Here is an 18,969-nt window from a genome sequence, read left to right on the forward strand (position 1 = left end):
ATATTATCATACTAGAGGCCTGGTGGACGAATTTGTGCACAGGTGGGGTCCAGCTGGCCTTCCCCGATTAGCGTGGGGGGCTGATCAGGGGTAGGGGAGGCTGTGGGGAGGGGCCGCAGGAGCTTGGCTGGCCAGCCCCACCCTCAGTCGAGCCTGTTGGCCGGCCGCAGTGCACGTCATAGCAACCGGTCATCCGGTTGTTCTGGTCATTCTGGCTGCTTGGCTTTTATATATATGGATAATTTTTACCTTTCATTTTGGTTATTTGGTGCATCACATTAGTTGATTTACAAATATTATACCAACCTTGCATCCAAGGAATACATCCCACTTGATCATGATGTATTGATATTTTTTATATTGCTGAATTCAGGTTGTTAATATTTTGTTGAGGATTTCAGCATCTATGTTCATCAAGGATATTGGCCTATAACTTTCTTTCTTTGTAGTGTCTCTATCTGGTTTTCGAATTAAGATAATACTCCTCTTGTAAAATGAGCTTGGGAGTCTTCACTCCTTTTAAATTTCTTGGCCTTCCCCGATTGGGGCTGATTGGGGTCAGGTTGGCCGGGGAGGGGGGGTGTTTGGCTGCTGGCCCTACCCCCGATTAGGGTGGGGGGCTGATCAGGGGTAGGGGAGGCTGTGGGGAGGGGCCGCAGGAGCTTGGCTGGCCAGCCCCACCCTCAGTGTTAGTTCTTTTTGAATGTTTAGTAATATTTACCTGTGAAGCTATCCAGTCTAGGACTTTTATTTATTGAAAATATTTTTATTATTGCTTCAATTTCATAGCTTGTAATTGGTTTGTTCAGATTTTCTCTTTTTTTATTATCTTAAGTTTTACATATGTCTCCTTTTTCCCCAATTGATCCCCACCCCCAACCATTCCCACCCTGGACAAGCCCCCACCTCCCCAGTGTCTGTGTCCATTGGTTATACTAATATGCATGCATACAAGTCCTTTGGTTGCTCTCTAACCGCCCCCCCACCTCCCCTGCCATTTGTCTCTGGATCTATTCTTGTTCATCAAATTATGTTGATCATTATATCCCACATATGAGTGAGATCATGTGATACTTATCTTTCTCTAACTGGCTTATTTCACTTAGCATAATGCTCTCCAGTTCCATCCATGCTGTTGAAAATGATAAAAGTTCCTCCTTCTTTTTTATAGCAGTGTAGTATTCCATTGTGTAGATGTACCATAGTTTTTTAATCTACTCATCTGCTGATGGGCAATTAGGTTGTTTCCAAATCTTAGCTATTGTAAATTGTGCTGCTATGAACATAGGGGTGCATATATCCTTTCTGATTGGTGTTTCTGGTTTCTTGGGATATAGTCCTAGAAGTGGGATTACTGAGTCAAATGGGAGTTCCCTTTTGTCCCACTTTGCTGAGAGTTTTTATCAAGAAAGGGTGTTGAATTTTCTCAAATACTTTATCTGCATCGATTGATATGATTATGTGATTTTTGTCTCTCATTTTGTTTATGTGATGTATCACGTTTACAGATATTGTACCATCCTTGAATACCCGGAATAAATCCCACTTGGTCATGGTATATATCTTTCTAATGTAATGCTGGATCCAATTTACTAGAATTTTGTTGAGGATTTTAGCATCGATGTTTATTAAGGGTATTTGCCTGTAGTTCTCCTTTTTTGTGGTGTCTTTATCTGGTTTTGGGATTAGGGTAATTCTGGCTTCATAGAATGAGCTTGGAAGTGTGCCTTCCTCTTGAATTTTTTGGAATAGTCTGAGGAGGATAGGTTTTAGTCCTTCTTTGAGTGATTGGTAGAACTCTCCTGTAAAACCATTCGGACCATGGCTTTTGTTTGCTGGAAGATTTCTGATCACTGCTTCAATGTCTTTGGTGGTTATCGGCCTATTCAGTTTTTTTTCAGATTTTCTCTTTTTTCTTGATTGCCTTGGAAGATTGTATGTTTCTAGAAATGTATTCATTTCTTTCAGATTGCCCAATTTGTTGGCATATAATTACTTACATATCAAATAAACAATATAACCTTATACCTAAAGGAGCTAGAAAAAGAAAAACAAACAAAGCCCAAGTGAGTAGAAAGAAGGAAATAATAAAATTAGGCAGAAATAAACAAAACAGAGTCTAGAAAAACAGTAAAAAAGATCAGTGAAATTAAGAGCTGGTTCTTTGAAAAGATAAACAAAATTGATAAATCTTTAACCAGATTCATCAAGAAAAAATAAGAGAGAGAGAACCCAAATAAATTAAATCAGGAATGAAAGAGGAGTAACAACTGACTCCACAGAAATACAAAGGATTGTAAGAAAATACTATGAACAATACATGCCAACAAACTGGACAATCTGGAAGAAATGGATAAGTTCCTGGAAACATAATCTTCCAAGACCAAACCAAGAAGAAATAGAAAATCTGAACAGATCGATTACCAATAAAGAATTAGTTAGGGCATATACGCACCTAGGAGGAGAAAGCAGTGGTTATTGCCTCGTCCTTAATACTCATTGGCCTCCATATTTCTGGCAGTCTGTTCCACCACTCAGATTGCATCTCTCATGAGCCCTGGGATTCATTGTCCTGATGCTGAGTTTCTTTCAAAGAACACAACAACAATTCAGTTTCTCCACAATTGTCTTCCTGAGCTCTGGTGGATAGTCATGATCTAACCACTAGAAGTCTTTTTCTATAACCAGAAAAAGAAAAGTTGACCCATATTGGTTAGGATGAATTTTTCTACTGTACCCTATGTTATTATTTTTCAATTTTGAACATAATTGAGGACTTAGGCCTTTCATAGATTTTCCTTGTTACTATAATCTTTTGTCTTATTTTTTAATTTCTCAAAATGTCATTGGTGGATCAGTGGGAACCCTTTCAGCAGTTTCTTGGCCATCATATCTTGTCATCTTTGAGAGTCATCGCCTGTGCGTACTCACTTAATCCTGGCCATTTTGTGTCCTCCTACCCAGTCATGGGATTGACTTCCCACCAAGCAGCTCAGGTTTCTTTTAGAGACTATAATCTATATATATAAAAAGCCAGCGACCAGAATGCCATAATGACCTGAATGACCAATCGCTATGACGCCTACTGCAGCCAGCGAAACAGCCCGATCACGGGTGGGGCCGGCCAGCCAACCTCCTGAAGCCCCTCCCCCTGGCCAGCCCCGCCCCTGATTGCCCCCCCTATCCCAATGGGGGTGGGGCCAGCCAGCCAACCTCCCATGGCTCCTTCCCCAGCCACTGATCCCTGATTGGCTACCCCCCCTCATTTGGGGGTGGGGCTGGTGGCCCACCGCCCACAGCCCCTCCCCATGGCTGGCCTCACCCACAATTGGACCCCCCACCCCAATCGGGGGCAGGGCCCGCCGACCAATTGCCCATGGCCCCTCCACCCAGCCGGCCGGGCCCTGATCAGGGTGGGCCATCCGACCAACCTCCCACCATCTCCTCTGCCCTATAGGCCCGGCCCTGACCCACTGATTGGGGCCAGGCTGGCCCGACCCCACCTGTGCACGAATTCATGCACTGGGCCTCTAGTATTAGATAACAGCATTTGGGTGTTAGGGGCACACAGATAAACACTGGTGCTAGGTTAGGATTGCCAGCATTTTAGGGATAGAGCTGAAAATTACCTTTATTCCCCCCAAAGTGCATGACTTCATAGTTCATAGTTACCTGTAATTTTACTAAGTATCTATTTGACTTTCTCTATATGAGTTTTTATCTAGTTTATTCCCTCCTTTTAAAAAATCTGACCTACAAGTTTTTCTATTAACTCCCAGCTTTATGCTATTGATTGTCATCCTAAACTGTGCACTTAAGAGACAACATCACCCTCTCCCTCCCGAACCCTGTTTCAGGCATCCTGGAGTTGACTGAATTGTGCTGCCCATACCATTGTCTTCCCTGTGTCACTAGAACATTAAGTGCCTGAAAGGACAAAGCAATTCAAATCTCTCTCCAGAGCCGACTACCTCGATCTCACGGCCTGGCCCCTCTCTGGGAAACATGCCTAAGGTGCCTGGAGGGGTCCCATGCAATTTTTGTGAAGAGTAATTAACTAAATGTAAACAACTAGAGGCTTTTAATATTTATCTGAAATCACCCACACATTCTTCACTTTTAGGCGTGAAGCTTCAGCACTGAATAGGAATTTTATAAACGCAGTCCTTCCGAAGCATTTATTAAATACCCAGTGTATACCATGCACAGGGCTCGATGAGTGACACTGTAAGTGCACAATAAATGTTTGCTTTAAAAAGAATTAGAAGATTGGCTGTCCAGTAACAACCTCAGCAATCTGGAGCAGGCAGATTCTACTTGTACGTTAGAATAGCCGAAACTTCTGTATGGGCTCTTTGGCATGCCTCATCTATGGGTTTCCGCCCGTTAAAGGTTCCTCTTCTCTGCCTTGATTCCCTCATAAGTTCACACCAGACTTCAAGTAGATTCACTTACTATCATTCCACATGTAACAGTGGTACCCGTGCTTGCACAGAGAGAGAGGAAGAGGGAGTTGCATTGTATAGATTTCACTGGGAGCAGTGACCTTTGCAGTAGAAGAGATGGTTCATTTCATTTGTTCAGTGACTGCGTGTGTGCTGTGCTCCTCAGCAGTGAGCAGCCTGAGTGCCCGCTGCGCCATCGGGGGAGGCTGAGGCAGTTTTCAAGTAGCTTTAATACAGTGAGATGAGAGTTTGATCGGGGCATTGGAGAGGCTGGGTGAGCACAGGCTGGGAGAAGGAGGAGCTGGGGCCCGGGAAAGCTTGCCTTCTGGAGGGAGATGCATGTGCGCTGAGATCTGGAGCAGTAAGTCCACCCCGTAAATGAGCATACTCTTTCAAGGCAGCCATTGAAAGAAGGCTCGTGGTAACCTGGAACTAAAATTAAGAGGAACAGCATTGACCTCTCGATGTTTCAGAATTGCTCCAGGTAGCTGGCTGTGCCTGTGCTGCGGAGGGAAGAGCCCGTGCGTTGGCGGGATGTGCGGGAGCTCAGTGTGAAAGGTCTGTCTCCTGGGCCTGACTCATGTTTATGTTGTTGGTGTTTCAGTCTCTCCTCCGGATCCTGGAGACGCCCAAAGGCCGTGCTGCTTTCAGAGTGTCCAGTGGGTTCAATGGGCTGCTGTCCCTGCTCTCTGACCTGGAGGGTTCTCTCCAGGACCCGCCCCTGCAGATGTGGGGGGCGGTGTCCCCCAGCCAGACCCTGGGCCTGGTCCTGCACACCCTCTGTGCGCTGTCTGCAGCGCTGCACCTGGACCCTGTCAACGGGGCCTTCTTCAGGAGGAACGGGCTCTTCGAGAAGCTGGCCGAGGACCTCTGCTTGCTGGGCTGTTTCGGGGCCCCGGAGGAAGAAGGAGCCGCTCTGCACTCCGGGGAGACCACCAAGGCCAGGCCATTTGCTGATTTGCTGAGTGTGGCCTTCTCCTCTGTCAGCCTCTTCCCACCCAAGATACAGAGCTGTCTCCAGATCCTCAGCTTCCTGGACAGCATGGCCAGCGGCACCCTCCACCGGCGCTGGGACCTGAAGACACCGCTCCCAACTGGGCCAGAAGCAGCTGTGGATGCACAGACGGGAGAAGCTGGCAGCGACCCCCACGGCAACTTCGAGCAGTGGCCGGACCTGGAGGAGAGGTAGAGCTTTGCTGCCCGCTTTGCGATCGGTCATCAGTGCATCTGTCTCCCGTTTCCTACGCAGACATCCTGCACGTGGAGTGGGGGAAAGCCTAGGCTCCAAGCTGGGTGTGCAGAAATGTCACACGACTTTCTGTTCTTTAAACCAGGTTAACTCTGACTCTACGCTCCCCTACCATGGGAGCGAATAGAAAACCAATCTGAGTGCACACAGGCTCGTGGGGTGCTTTTGGGTCCAGGCACGCTGACCCATCTTGGAAACTGGGTGCAGACTCGAGAGATTGGCTTACTTTCTCTTCGGCATCTTTGCTGCTCCTGGAGTGTGGGTGCCTGTGCCCGGCCTCCCTTGTGTACCGGCAGCTTTGTCTTGTCTTACATGCCCCTCACGGCACTGCCAGGGGAAGGCGAGGCCCTTTGACTTCCAGGACACAAAGCACAGTGTCCTTCCAACTGTGGCTTCTTCCTGTTCTTGCTTGCCGTCCCCACTTCCCCTGGCAAGGACAACTGCTCCTCTTACTTCTTCTTCTTCTTTAAATATATTTTTATTGATTTCAGAGAGAGTTAGAAACATCAATGATGAGAGGGAATTATTGATTGGCTGCCTTCTGCACGTTGGACCGAGCCCACAACCTAGGCATGTGCCCTTGACTGGAATCGAACCTGGGACCCTCCAGTCTGTAGGCCCACACTCTATCCACTGAAGCCAAACCAGCAAGGGCTCCTCTTACTTCTATAGGCTAATCTCCTGAATGATCTCAGACTGCCCCAAACCACGTTTTACTTTCATTCATTCCTAAGGCAGAATCCCACCAGAGCAAGGGAGGGCAAAGAACCGCCGCCACGCCCGGGGCCGGAGGGGAAAGAAAAGGACAAAACCATAGTTGGTGCCTTTCTTCATTCCTCCAACGCAGCAGCGACAAAATAAAAGTTCGCGCTGTGATCAGCTATCCTGCCTCCACCTCTGTCATCTGGCCTTCACATCACAGGGCATTTGCATCCGAAGGAAGCTCCCCGTGCCAGGCTTTAATGTTGCAGTTGGCCCTGAGTCGCCAACTACTGGGATTGTTTTTGCTTGACTGAGTAACCTAGTCAATTAATTGGTCTTCTAATCTTGCATTCCTGCACAAATTGCTCATGATATAATTATTGTTGGATTTGCTTTGCTAATTTTTAAAGGATTTTTGTTTATGAGAAAATTTGGCTTTTCACACTCCTTCTTGACTACCACACTTATGCTAGCCTCACAGGGTGAGCTGGGCACGCTCCCACATCTTCTGCTCCCTGCGATGGAACTTGGCAGTGAAACTCAGAGCCTCATGCTTTCTTGTGAGAAGATTTATTCTTGTCAGAACACATTTCTTTTTATTCTTGAACTAGAGGCCTGGTGCACGAAATTTGTGCATGGGAGTGTGTGTCCCTCAGCCCAGCCTGCACCCTCTAGAATCTGGGACCCCTCAAGGGATGTCCAACTGCAAACGGGCAGTCGGACATCCCTCTCACAATCCAGGACTGCTGGCTCCCACTGCTCGCCTGCCTGCCTTCCTGATTGCCCCTAACTGCTTCTGCCTGCCAGCCAGATCACCCCCTAACCACTCCCCTGCCAGCCTGATAGATGCCTAACTGCTCCCCTGCCAGCCTGATTGCCCCTAACTTCCCTCCTCTGCCAGCCTGGTCACCCCTAACTGCCCTCCCCTGCAGGCTTGATCACCCCCAACTGCCCTCCCTTGCAGGCCTGGTCCCTCCCAACTGCCCTCCCCTGCTGGCCTGATCACCCACAACTGCCCTCCCTTGCAGACCTGGTCCCTCCCAACTGCCCTCCCCTGAGGGCCATCTTGTGGCGGCCATCTTGTGTCCACATGGGGGCAACCATCTTGTGTGTTGGAGTGATGGTCAATTTGCATATTACTCTTTTATTAGATAGGATAGAGGCCTGGTGCACAGGTGGGGGCTGGCTGGTTTGCCCTGAAGGGTGTCACAGATCAGGGTGGGGGTTCCCTTGGGGTGTGGGGTGGCCTAGGCGAGGGGCCTGTGGTGGTTTGCAGGCCGGCCACGCCCCCCAGCGACCCAAGCGGAGGCCCTGATATGTGGGATTTATTTATCTTCTATAATTGAAACTTTGTAGCCTTGAGCAGAAGCCAGGGCAGGCCAGGGCAGGCGGAAAGCTTGGCTTCCTCCATTGCCAGGGAAACTCAAGCCTCCTGCTTGCTCCGTGGCCACAGCCATTTTTGTTGGGATTTATTTATTTTCTATAATTTAAACTTTGTAGCCTTGATTGGAGGCCAAGAAGATTGGCTTCCTCCATCACGGGAGCAACCCAAGCCTCCTGCTCTCTCCAGCTCTGTGGCTGCAGCCATTTTAGTTGGGATTTATTTATCTTCTATAATTGAAACTTTGTAGCCCTGAGTGGAGTCCAGGGCCGGCCAGGGTGTACGGGAAGCTTGGCTTCCTCAATCGCCAGGGAACCCCAAGCCTCCTGCTTGCTCCGTGGCCACAGCCATCTTGGTTGGGTTAATTTGCATACTCGCTCCTGATTGGCTGGTGGGCGTGGCTTGTGGGTGTAGTGGAGTGACAGTTAATTTGCATATTACTCTTTTATTAGGATCAATCTTAGTTATTTTTCAAGTCTATTTTCTCACTTTATCTAAGTTTTAATTTATTGACTGAGGCTTTTTATAATGCCCTTCTTACTTTTTATTCCTCACATCATGAATGGTATCTTCTCTCGCCCCTGGCACCCAGCATTCTTGGCAGAGGTTTATTGGTTAGTATGTCCTATGAGCCAACTTTCAGCATTTTCTGTCACTCATACACAAATGTTCTGTGTCTGTTTAGGTCCTTCTTTCTTTCTACTTTCTTTGAGTTTATTGTTCTGGTATTCTTTTTCTTAATTTAACTGATTAGGAGATTAATTTTCAGTCCTTTTTTAAAATATAAATTTTCTGGTAACTACTACTTCAGGAGTATTACACAAATTTTATATTGTACTTTCAATATAATTTAGTACTAAGTATTTCCTAATTTCTCTTCTGGACTTAATAGTTTTATTCTTGAGTCTTGTTTAATTGGCAGGTTTCCAAAGTTAACCCTTTGCACTCGCTTCCTTTTTTCTCGATTCCTTTATTCTACTTGGGATTTAATTTTTTAAATACCCCAGATTTTACAAAGTGCGGCAGTAGAATAAAAAACTGGAGTTTCTTTTCATACAAACTTATTTATTTGGATTTTTTTATATTTCAAATTATTGATACATTCAAAGAGTATAAAAAGAGCTGCTACCGATGCTAACCGTGTCGAGTCACACTCGACATCCGAGTGCAAAAGGTTAAATGATATTTTTGGTAAACTCTCTTGGTTTTTGTCTAAAAATGTCTCTTTTTCTTCCATAATTCCTGAGTGATAGTTGTTCTGGGTATACAGTCTTGGTTGATAGTTATTTTCCTACAGCAGAGAATGGGAGCCTTCCAGTGTTGCCTTTGAGAAATCAGCTGCATTTTTATTGCTCTTCCCTTGAAGGTAATCTGTCATTTTTCTTTGGCTGCTTTTAAGATTTTTTTCATGATTCTTGTTTTATAGTTTTACTATAATGTGTTTTTATTTGTATTATTTTTGAAATTTATTCTGCTTGAAATTTATCAGAATTCCTGAATTTGATAACTGTGTCTTACATCAGTTCTGGATATTCTCCTTAATTTACTACTTCTTCCCCATCTTTTTATGTTATGCTTTTCTAGAACTTCAATGATATGTTTGCTTTACTTTTATTCTAGTTTCCAATTTCTTTTTTTTTAAATTTTTTTAAATATATTTTATTGATTTTTTACAGAGAGGAAGGGAGAGGGATAGAGAGTTAGAAACATCGATGAGAGAGAAACATCGATCAGCTGCCTCCTGCACACTCCCCACTGGGGATGTGCCCGCAACCAAGGTACATGCCCTTGACCAGAATCGAACCCGGGACCTTTCAGCCCGCAGGCCGACGCTCTATCCACTGAGCCAAACCGGTTAGGGCTCTAGTTTCCAATTTCTTATATCTCCTATTTCTCTTTCACATTTTCAGTGTGTTTGTCTCTGTGTATTGTGTTTTGTACAATTTCTCTTGATCTCTTTTCCAACTCACTGAATCTCTTAGTAGCGGGCTATGACATAATGTTTAATCCAGCCAGTGAGGTTTTGAATTTTTAATTTCAGTGATTATATTTTACATTTCTGGATACTATTTTGTTCTTTTTCTAATGAACTTGATGATTTTATAGCTCTTCTCCTTGCCCATATTTTTCTCTTCTTTATTTCTTCAAACATATGAATCATAATTCTTTTTTCCCCTGGGTCTTTTGAGAGTCTGATTCTACAATCTGTTGTTTCTGTGGCTGTCACTGAGGATCCCTTGTCTCTTTGGGTAATTTGTGGCTTTTGACTGTGAGTCTTGCCCAGGACTTTCCTTCCCCAGGCCATGCAACCCATCCTCACTCTGGTCCCCGGCCTTTCTGCAGACATGAGAGTGAACTTAGTGAGGCGGTAGCTACCCACTGTGAGCCAAGCCTTGGCCAGATTCCAGGCCTTTCCCTTTTTCTTCTCTTTGGTGAGCATTCCTAATCAGTTTATTCTGGGGGGTAAAGGGGTTCCCGAGGAGGCCTCTGCCCTGGCCACCTGGACATATGCAGGTTAACTTGGGATCTCATCTTGGAACCTTGTTCAACTGATTCCACTAGCGCTCAGGGCAGAAGTATTTGTCAGCACCAGGAGACACACAGTAAGTGGTCCTGGTGATGAAAAGCAACAGCCATTTGTTGAATGTCTCTGGGGTCTGAGCACCAAACACTTACTTTATTTAACTTCTTCTCAAACCCTAGACTATTACTAATACAGAAACTAAGGCTGAGAAAGGATCAATCACATGGCCAAAGTCACACATTTAGTAAGTGCAGCAGTGGTTCTCAACCTTTCTAATGTTGCTACTTCATAACTGTAATTTTGCTACTGTTATGAATCGTAATGTAAATATCTGTGTTTTCTGATGGTCTTAGACGACCCTGCTAGCGGTTCTCAACCTGTGGGTCACAACCCACAGGTTGAGAACCGCGGCTATAGAGCCTAAGACCATTGGAAAACACAGATATTTACATTACGATTCATAACAGTAGCAAAATTACAGTTATGAAGTAGCAACGAAAATAATTTTATGGTTGGGGGTCACCACAACATGAGGAACTGTATTAAAGGATCACGGCATCAGAAAGGTTGAGAACCACTGTGCTAGAGCCAGGCTCTGAATCTGGGTTCACCTACAAAGGCCTGTGTGTGTGTGTGTGTGTGTGTGTGTGTGTGTGCGCGCGCGTGCATGTGTGTGGTGTGTGTGGGGGTGTGCACGCATTTGCGTGTGTGTGTGCGCGCGCGTGTGTATGTGGTGTGTGAGTGGGGTGTGTGTGTGTGTGTGTGGTGTATGTGTTTTTCCTGCTTTTTCTAGATATCCCCACGATAATGGTGATGCTTTGCCAAGCATTTTGACACAGTATTTTAAGTTTGGTTTCTAATCTGTGTATGGTGTCAGCCTGATTCTTTACAGATAATTCCTGTGTCAAATGTCACCCTGGTTTCACAATGAGAATTTTTAAATGTATAAGGGTCAGATTTCATAAGTAGCACATTTTTTCTCATTAAAGGAAATACAGCGCCTTGACCTTCCCTAATGGTTAGGGAAGTGAAAGTTGGCCTGTCTGAGAGATGGGGTTAAGGGCAGGGCAGTTGGGCTGGGAATGGGACAGGGTGCTCAGCCAGCATCGCGCTGGCCGGTGGGAAGCAGGGCTGGAGCTCGGCGCCCTCCCCTTAGCCTGTGTGCCCACAACGCTGCTTCCTGCAGTGGGGAGCAGAGCCGGGAGGCGGCAGGGGCAGGGAGACGGCGGGCCCCCTCTCTGTGATGACAGCAGCAATGTACTTATGCTCGCCTCAGCTCAGCTTCTCAGCTGCACAGTGGGAGTCGATATCTATCTGCTGTTTAGGGACTATGGCTCGGGTATTATAACGCACCTGGAATAGGACTCAGTAGTCACTCAGGAAACATTACAGGCTCAAAGCCCAGTAAGATCGGGCTTCCTGATGACACGTACCATGCGGTCAATTGGAGAGACCAGTGAGGTGCTTGGGAAACTGCGGTGAAGCACCCCAACCTCTGGCCTTTTGTGCGGTAGCTTAGGTGCAAACCCTGCCACATGCCCACGCCTCCAGGGTGTTCTAGGCGTCGCCGGAACTCGAAGCTCCGCACACCAGGCAGCATTTGTGCCTGACTGCTTGCAGCTCCCTTGGGGGCCCGTGGGCTCTGGGCCGGAGGCAGATGGCGTCCCTCTGATGCTGGGTCCCCACGCGGTCCTCACTGACAGCGCTCTGCTCTCTAAGATCGCTGTCCAGGGCAGCCCTGCATCTGGGCCCTGGTGCCCTGGAGAGTGCTCTGGCTAACTCCCTGCTGGGTGGGCCACGCTGCCCTGCGCAGTTCCCTCCCGAGCGGGTCTTGCTCTGTCACATCCTCCCTTCAGGTTGGGCTGGTTTGTCCAGGTTCCTCTGGATGGCCATGGTTAAGTATAAGGGTGTGTGCATGCACACGTGTGTATGTCTGCGTGCATGCATGTGTGCATGCGTGTGCACGTGTGTGCATGTGTGTTTAGTACATTGGGAGTTGAGTGTGCGTCTCAGGCTCGAGAACCCAGCTGAGCAGGGAGCCTCCGCGTAAGCCTGTTCTCCATCGATGCAGCCCCGGCCTCACGGGGCCCTGGCTGAGACGGCCACTGCCTTCAGGTGGCTTTTGTGGCGGTGGAGCTTAGAATGGATGGGTAGAACCCAGAATGGGGAGGGTGGAGTGCAGGAGGTGTCGGTTCCTCCTAGGAATGGCGAAGGCTTGAATAAGACAGTGCCCTGCTGGTAGGAGAACACGTGAGGCATGTTTAGGGCATAGCATGTCCAGACCTCGGTAACCGATTGGAGTGTGGGTGGGGGGGGGGGGGTAGGGGTGGGCACTGGCCCAAGCTCTGAGAGAAGCATTGAGAGAGGTGTGGTTTGAAAGAGGATGGTGCTTCTCTGTGAATTGCCAAAATGAGTCCATATTACTTTTAATTTTTTAATTAGTCACTCAAGAATCCATAGGCCTTTGTGAGAGGAGATGGAGCATCTGAATCCCGCCCCTTGATATGGATAGAGTCCAGATGTGGCTCAGTCTGACTCCCATATCTAAGCAGGAAAATGCCGATGGGAGCGCCGTGCACGTGAGGTGGCTGCGGTGGCGGTGGCGACAGGAAGGGTTGGGCTCTGCTGGCTGAGTGCAGGGCAGGCGCTGCGGGAGGTGAGGCTTCCCGGGTCAGACTCCCACAGGCCTCCAGGATTCTTCACATGAATGACATCACTCTCACTTTGCAAAATTTGGCCGAGCATCCCCTTCCCCCAGGCCCCTCTGGGCTCCCACAGATACAGGTAATTGTGTACTTAGGGTTATAACTTTCAGGTACATCCACAGGACCTTTTCAAGGTACAAGTCATTCGGGAACACCAGTGGGAGTGGGGGCGGCTCCCGTGCCTGCAACCTTGGGATGCGGGGCTCCTGCCCCTATCCCTGCTCTGGGGAGGCATCTTAGAGCAGTGCTCCTTGAGCCTAGACCGCCTGCATCTGAACCCACAGTGGAGTCACTGAAATGCACGAAAATCAGATGCCTGAACCTCAGTCTCGGGGCAGGAGTCCAGGGTCGGCTTTAAAAAGGCCCTCTTGTTATTGGTAAGCACATTCAACTTTGAGAACTTGTACCCCAGATGCTAGGCATCTTTTCCTTTAAATTTTTTAAAAACAGCTTCTTTTTGTGTTAAGGTAAAATTTACAGAACATAAAATTGATGTTTTTAAAGCTAATAACTCGGGTGGCATTTAGTACATTCGCAAACTTGTGCAAGCTCCACTTCTATCTAGTTCCAAGACACAGGGTGGGCAAAAGTAGCTTTACAGTTGTTCGTATGGGAAGTACAATAATGAATAAATGATAATACAAGAATACACTCTGTTGTCTGTACTCATAACTGTAAGCCCACTTTTGCCCCACCCTGTATTTTCATTTTTCAGTTTTTAATTTCATTGCTATTTACTATCTTTATTATACTTCTTCTACTTGCTCTGGGCTTATTAATTTATTTTTAAACTAGAGGCCCGGTGCACGAAATTCGTGCATGGAGGGGTGTTGTCCCTCAGCCCAGCCTGTACCATCTCCAATATGGGACCCCTTGAGGGATGTCCGACTGCCCGTTTAGGCCCGATCCCACCGGGATCCCACCGGGATTGGGCCTAAACGGGCAGTCGGACATCCCTCTCACAATCCAGGACTGCTGGCTCCCAACTGCTTGCCTGCCTGCCTTCCTGATTGCCCCTAACCGCTTCTGCCTGCCAGCCTAATCACCCCCTAACCACTCTTCTGCCAGCCTGTTTGCCCCCAACTTCCCTTCTCTGCCGGCCTGGTCACCCCTAACTGCCCTCTCCTGCAGGGTTGATCACCTCCAACTGCCCTCCCTTGCAGGCTTGGTCCCTCTCAACTGCCCTCCCTTGCAGGCAGGGTGCCTCCCAACTGCCCTCCCTTGCAGGTCGGGTGCCTCCCAACTGCCCTCCTCCTGCTGGCCATCTTGTGGTAGCCATCTTGTGTCCACATGGGGGCAGGATCTTTGACCACATGGGGGCAGCTATATTGTGTGTTGCAGTGATGATCAATCTGCATATTACTCTTTTATTAGATAGGATAGAGGCCTGGTGCACGGGCGGGGGCCAGCTGGTTTGCCCTGAAGGGCGTCCCAGATCAGGTGGGGGTTCCCTTGGGGTGTGGGGCAGCCTGAGCGAGGGGCCTGTGGTGGTTTGCAGGCCGACCATGCCCCCTGGCAACTCAAGCAGAGGCCCTGGTATCTGGAATTTATTTTCCTTCTACAATTGAAACTTTGTAGCCTGGAGCGGAGCCAAGCCTGGGGCTCCCTCTGAGGCTGGCAGGCATTTGTGTTGGGGTTATAATTGAAACTTTGTTGCCTTAAGTGGGTGGGCCCAGCCAGGGTGTGCGGAAAGCTTTGCTTCCCCTGTTGCCGGCGGCAACCTTGGCCTGCTCTCTCAAGCTCCATTCTGCCGCCATTTCTGTTTGAATTTGTTTACCTTCTATAATTGAAACTTTGTAGCTTGAGTGGAGGCTTAGGCCTGGCAAGGGCAGGCGGAAAGCTTGGCTTCCTCTATTACCTAGGAAACTTTGCTCTCTGTGGCTGTAGCCATCTTGGTTTGGATTAATTTGCATACTCACTCTGATTGGATGGTGGGCATGGCTTATGGGCGTGGCTTGTGGGGTGTCGGAGGTATGGTCAATTTGCATATTTGTCTATTATTAGATAGGATAGCATCTTATGGTAGAAATGTGGATTTTTCATCAGAGACCTTTATTCTCTTGTAATGTAAACATTTCTATATATATGTTTTTTTCTAAGCACTGCTTTAGCAGCACCTCACAAACTTTTCTATGGTCATTATTATTGAAGCTCAAAATATTTTAAATTTTTCTTGCAACTTTCCATTTGACCTATAGACTATTTAGAAACGTGTTGTTTACAACATGTGTGTACTTAATACCACTGAACTGTACACTTTAAACAGTGAAGGTAGTAAGTTTTTTGTTATGTGTATTTTACCACAGTAAAAAAAAGAGGTATGTTGTTTAATTCCCAAGTACCTGGATCCTTTTCAGTTTTCTTTCTGTTGTTCACGTTGACTTTAATGCTGTTGTGATTAGAGAATGCATTTTGGATGATTTTATGTATTTGGGATGTTTTAAAGTTTGTTTTATGGCCCAGAGCCCATTAGATGTTGACATGTGCTCCATGAAAACTTGACAAGAATGTGTATTCTGCAGCTGTTGAGTGGAGTGTTTCTAGAATGCCACTATAACGGTTGGTGGTGTTCAGTTCTATATCTTTGGTGATTTTGTGTCTATGTTTTCTATCACCTACTGAGAAAAGAGTGTTGAATTATATATAACTAGAGGCCCGGTGCACAAAATTCGTGCATGCGGGGGGGGGGGGGGGAATGTCCCTCAGCCCAGCCTGCACCCTCTCCAATCTGAGACCCCTCGAGGGATGTCCGACTGCCCGTTTAGGCCCGATGGGATCGGGCCTAAACGGGCAGTCGGACATCCCTCTCACAACCCAGGACTGCTGGCTCCCAACTGCTCGCCTACCTGCCTTCCTGATTGCCCCTAACCGCTTCCTGCCAGCCAGATCACCCCCTAACTACTCCCCTGCCCGCCTGATGGAAGCCTAACTGCTCCCCTGCCAGCCTATATGCCCCTGACTGCCCTCACCTTCAGGCCTGGTCCCCCCTAACTGCCCTTCCCTGCAGGCCTGGTCCCCCCTAACTGCCTTCCCCTGCAGGCCTGGTCACCCATAACTGCCCATAACTGCCCTCCCCTGCAGGCCTGTTCCCTCCCAACTGCTCTCCCCTGCAGGCCTGGGTTGGGGCTGGCTGGTTTGCCCTGAAGGGTGTCCCGGATCAGGGTGGGGGTTCCCTTCGGGTGTTGGGCGGCCTGGGAGAGGGGCCTGTGGTGATTTTCAGGCCAACCACGCCCCCCGGCGACCCAAGCAGAGTCCCTAGAATCTGGGATTATTTATCTTCTATAATTGAAACTTTGTAGCCTTGAGTGGAGGCCTGGGCCGGCCAGGAAGTTTGGCTTCCTCCATTGCCAGGGAAACTCAAGCTTCCTGCTTGCTCTGTGGCTGCAGCCATTTTTGTTGGGATTTATTTATCTTCTATAATTAAAACTTTGTAGCCTTGAGCGAAGGCCAGGGCCAGCCAGAGCGGGCAGAAAGCTTGGCTTCCTCCATTGCCGGGGAAACCCAACCCTCCTGCTTGTTCAGTGGCTGGCCGCTATCTTGGTTGGGTTAATTTGCATACTTTCTCCTGATTGGTTGGTGGGCATGGCTTGTGGGTGTAGTGGAGTGATGGTTAATTTGAATGTTTCTGTTTTATTAGTGTAGATTGAGGATTTGTCCTTTTACTTCTCTCAGTTTTTATGAATTCTGATGCTCCTTTGTGAAATGCCTGCACATTTTGGATGCTATGCCTCCTTTCATCATTATGCAATATACCTGTTGATTCCTGGCAATATTCTTTACTCTGAAGTCCTCTTTCTCTAAAATTAATAAAGCCACACCAGCTTTCTTTGGATTAGTGTTAGCATGGTATACCTTTCTATCCATTTACTTTTAACCTCTCTGTATTATTATATTTAAAGTGAATTTCTTGTAGATGGCATATAGTTTAGTCATTTGCTTTTTCCATTCTGATGATATGTGTCTATTAATTGGTATATATAACCCATTTTTATTCAGTGTAGTTTTTGGTGTGTTTGGATTTAGGTCTACCATCTTATTTGCTTTCTCTTTGTTCCCTCTTTTTTGTTCTCTGTTTCTCTTTCCCTACCTTTTTGTGTATTATTTGAATGTATTATCTTATTTCATTTGAATTTACCTACTGAATTTTTACTCTCTCTCTTTGTTTAGCTTCTTTGGTGCTTGTTCTAAGGATTATGATAAACATACTTAACATTTTAACAGCCTACTTATAATTAACGTTTTGCTGCTTCAAATAAAGTATAGAAACCTTACCTCTATGCAGATCCCTTTGGCCTCCCCTGTCTGTTATAGTTGTCATGTGCATCCCATCTATTATAATTTGCTTCCAACCATTATGCGTGTTTTAAGAACTTAAGAGATAAAATAGTCTATTATGCTTATCCAAACATTTACCATTTCTGTTGTTCTTTCTTCATTACTGAAATACCAAGTTCCTTCTGTTATGATTTCCTTCTCACCTGAAGAAATTCTTTTAGTATAATTTTTTTAGAGAAAATTTAATGATAAGAAATTCTCTGTATTTACCTCCACCTGGGAGAATATATTTATTTCTGCGTTAGTTCCTGAAGGGTGTTTTTGCTGGATAGGAAATTCTGTGCATTTCTTTTCAGCACTTAGAAACACTGTTCCCTGCCTTCTGATTTCTCATGAGAAAACGCACAGTCATTCACACTGCTGTTTCCCTGTGTGTGACGTGTTGTTCTTCTCTGGCTGCTTTCAGGATTTCTCATTGTCTTTAGGATTGAACAGTTGGTTAGGATGTGCCTGGGCATGGACTTTTCTGTTGTTTATTTGCATTTAGCTAAGCTTCTTGAATCTTTAAGGTTACCAAATTTGAAGAAATATTGGCTAAAACCTTCCTGAACATGTTTTATTTTTACACCTCACTCCTTCTCCTCTCCTCGGGAACTCCAACAACTGGAATATTACTTAGATTTTTTGGTTTCACGACGTGTGACATTGAAACTTTCTTCATTTTTTTGGTCAGATTTGGCAATTTCAAATAATTTATCCTCAAATTCATGGACTCTTTCCTCTCTCACCGTATTCTCTTATTGTTCTCATTCAGTGAGATTTAAAAATTTCAGTTACTGTAATGTTCAGTTCGTAAATTTTTACTTGATTTCTTTTATTGATTCCATTTCTTTACTGTGACTTTCTAGTTTTTCATTCATTTCAAAAGTATTAACCCTAACTTCTTAGAGTTTGGTTAATAATAGCTGCTTTAAAGTTTTTGTCCAATAATTCAACATCCGTGTCATCTCAGACTTAGAACCTTTTTATGGGTGAGAGAGTCAGTTTCCCTGGCTCATTCTATGCTGAATAAGTTCAGATTGTATCCTAGACACTTGGAATGTTATGGACCCTGGCTCTTGCTAACATTTTCTGCAGAATGTTGATTACTTTGCTTTACCAGGCAATCGTCCCAGCTGGGTTCAGGTTTCACAGACTTTGCAGCGTGGTTTGATCGATCCTGCACTTGCCCCAGGCGATAGCCAGTCCTGGGTGGCGGTCTGCCACCAACTTCAGTTCTCAAAGCCTTAGAATGTGGTTTAGCACCAGATCACACATGTGCAGCTCAGAATTGCGCCCAGAGTTTGATACAGAGCTCAGTGATCTCATTTTCGTAAGCTTTTTCCTCTTCATCATCTCCCCAATATGACTCCCTGGCCCTTCCTTTCCTTGTCTAGACATTCATGGCCTTTGTTTCCCTGCTCACCACACACTTCACACACTTCACACACTGTACCTGTCTCTGGGGCCAAGCAGGTGGAGGAAAAGGAGACAAAGCAAGGAGGATTTTGCCTACAGTTTGGGACCATAGTTCCTCTAGTCAGAGAACAGGATTCTCCTCCTGGGAGTTCCAGACCCTGCCTAGCACTGCTTCTGCCGTGGGGCTGCCTGATGCCTGGGGAGAGAAAGAAGGGAGAAACCCACAGAAA

The 18,969-nt window shown here is 46.5% G+C and overlaps 1 protein-coding gene across 1 annotated transcript in view; it reads left to right on the forward strand.

Annotated features, from left to right (window-relative positions):
- The window catches only part of WDFY4 (WDFY family member 4), a 255,480-nt gene that overhangs the window by 58,045 nt on the left and 178,466 nt on the right, over positions 1-18,969 (forward strand). The window contains exon 12 of the mRNA XM_079793291.1: positions 5,050-5,630. Within this exon, the coding sequence (XP_079649417.1) occupies positions 5,050-5,630 (581 nt within the window). The remainder of the gene's footprint in view (positions 1-5,049; positions 5,631-18,969) is intronic.

This window comes from Cnephaeus nilssonii (genome assembly GCF_951640355.1).
Source record: "Cnephaeus nilssonii genome assembly, chromosome: 16".
NCBI lineage: Eukaryota > Metazoa > Chordata > Mammalia > Chiroptera > Vespertilionidae > Cnephaeus > Cnephaeus nilssonii.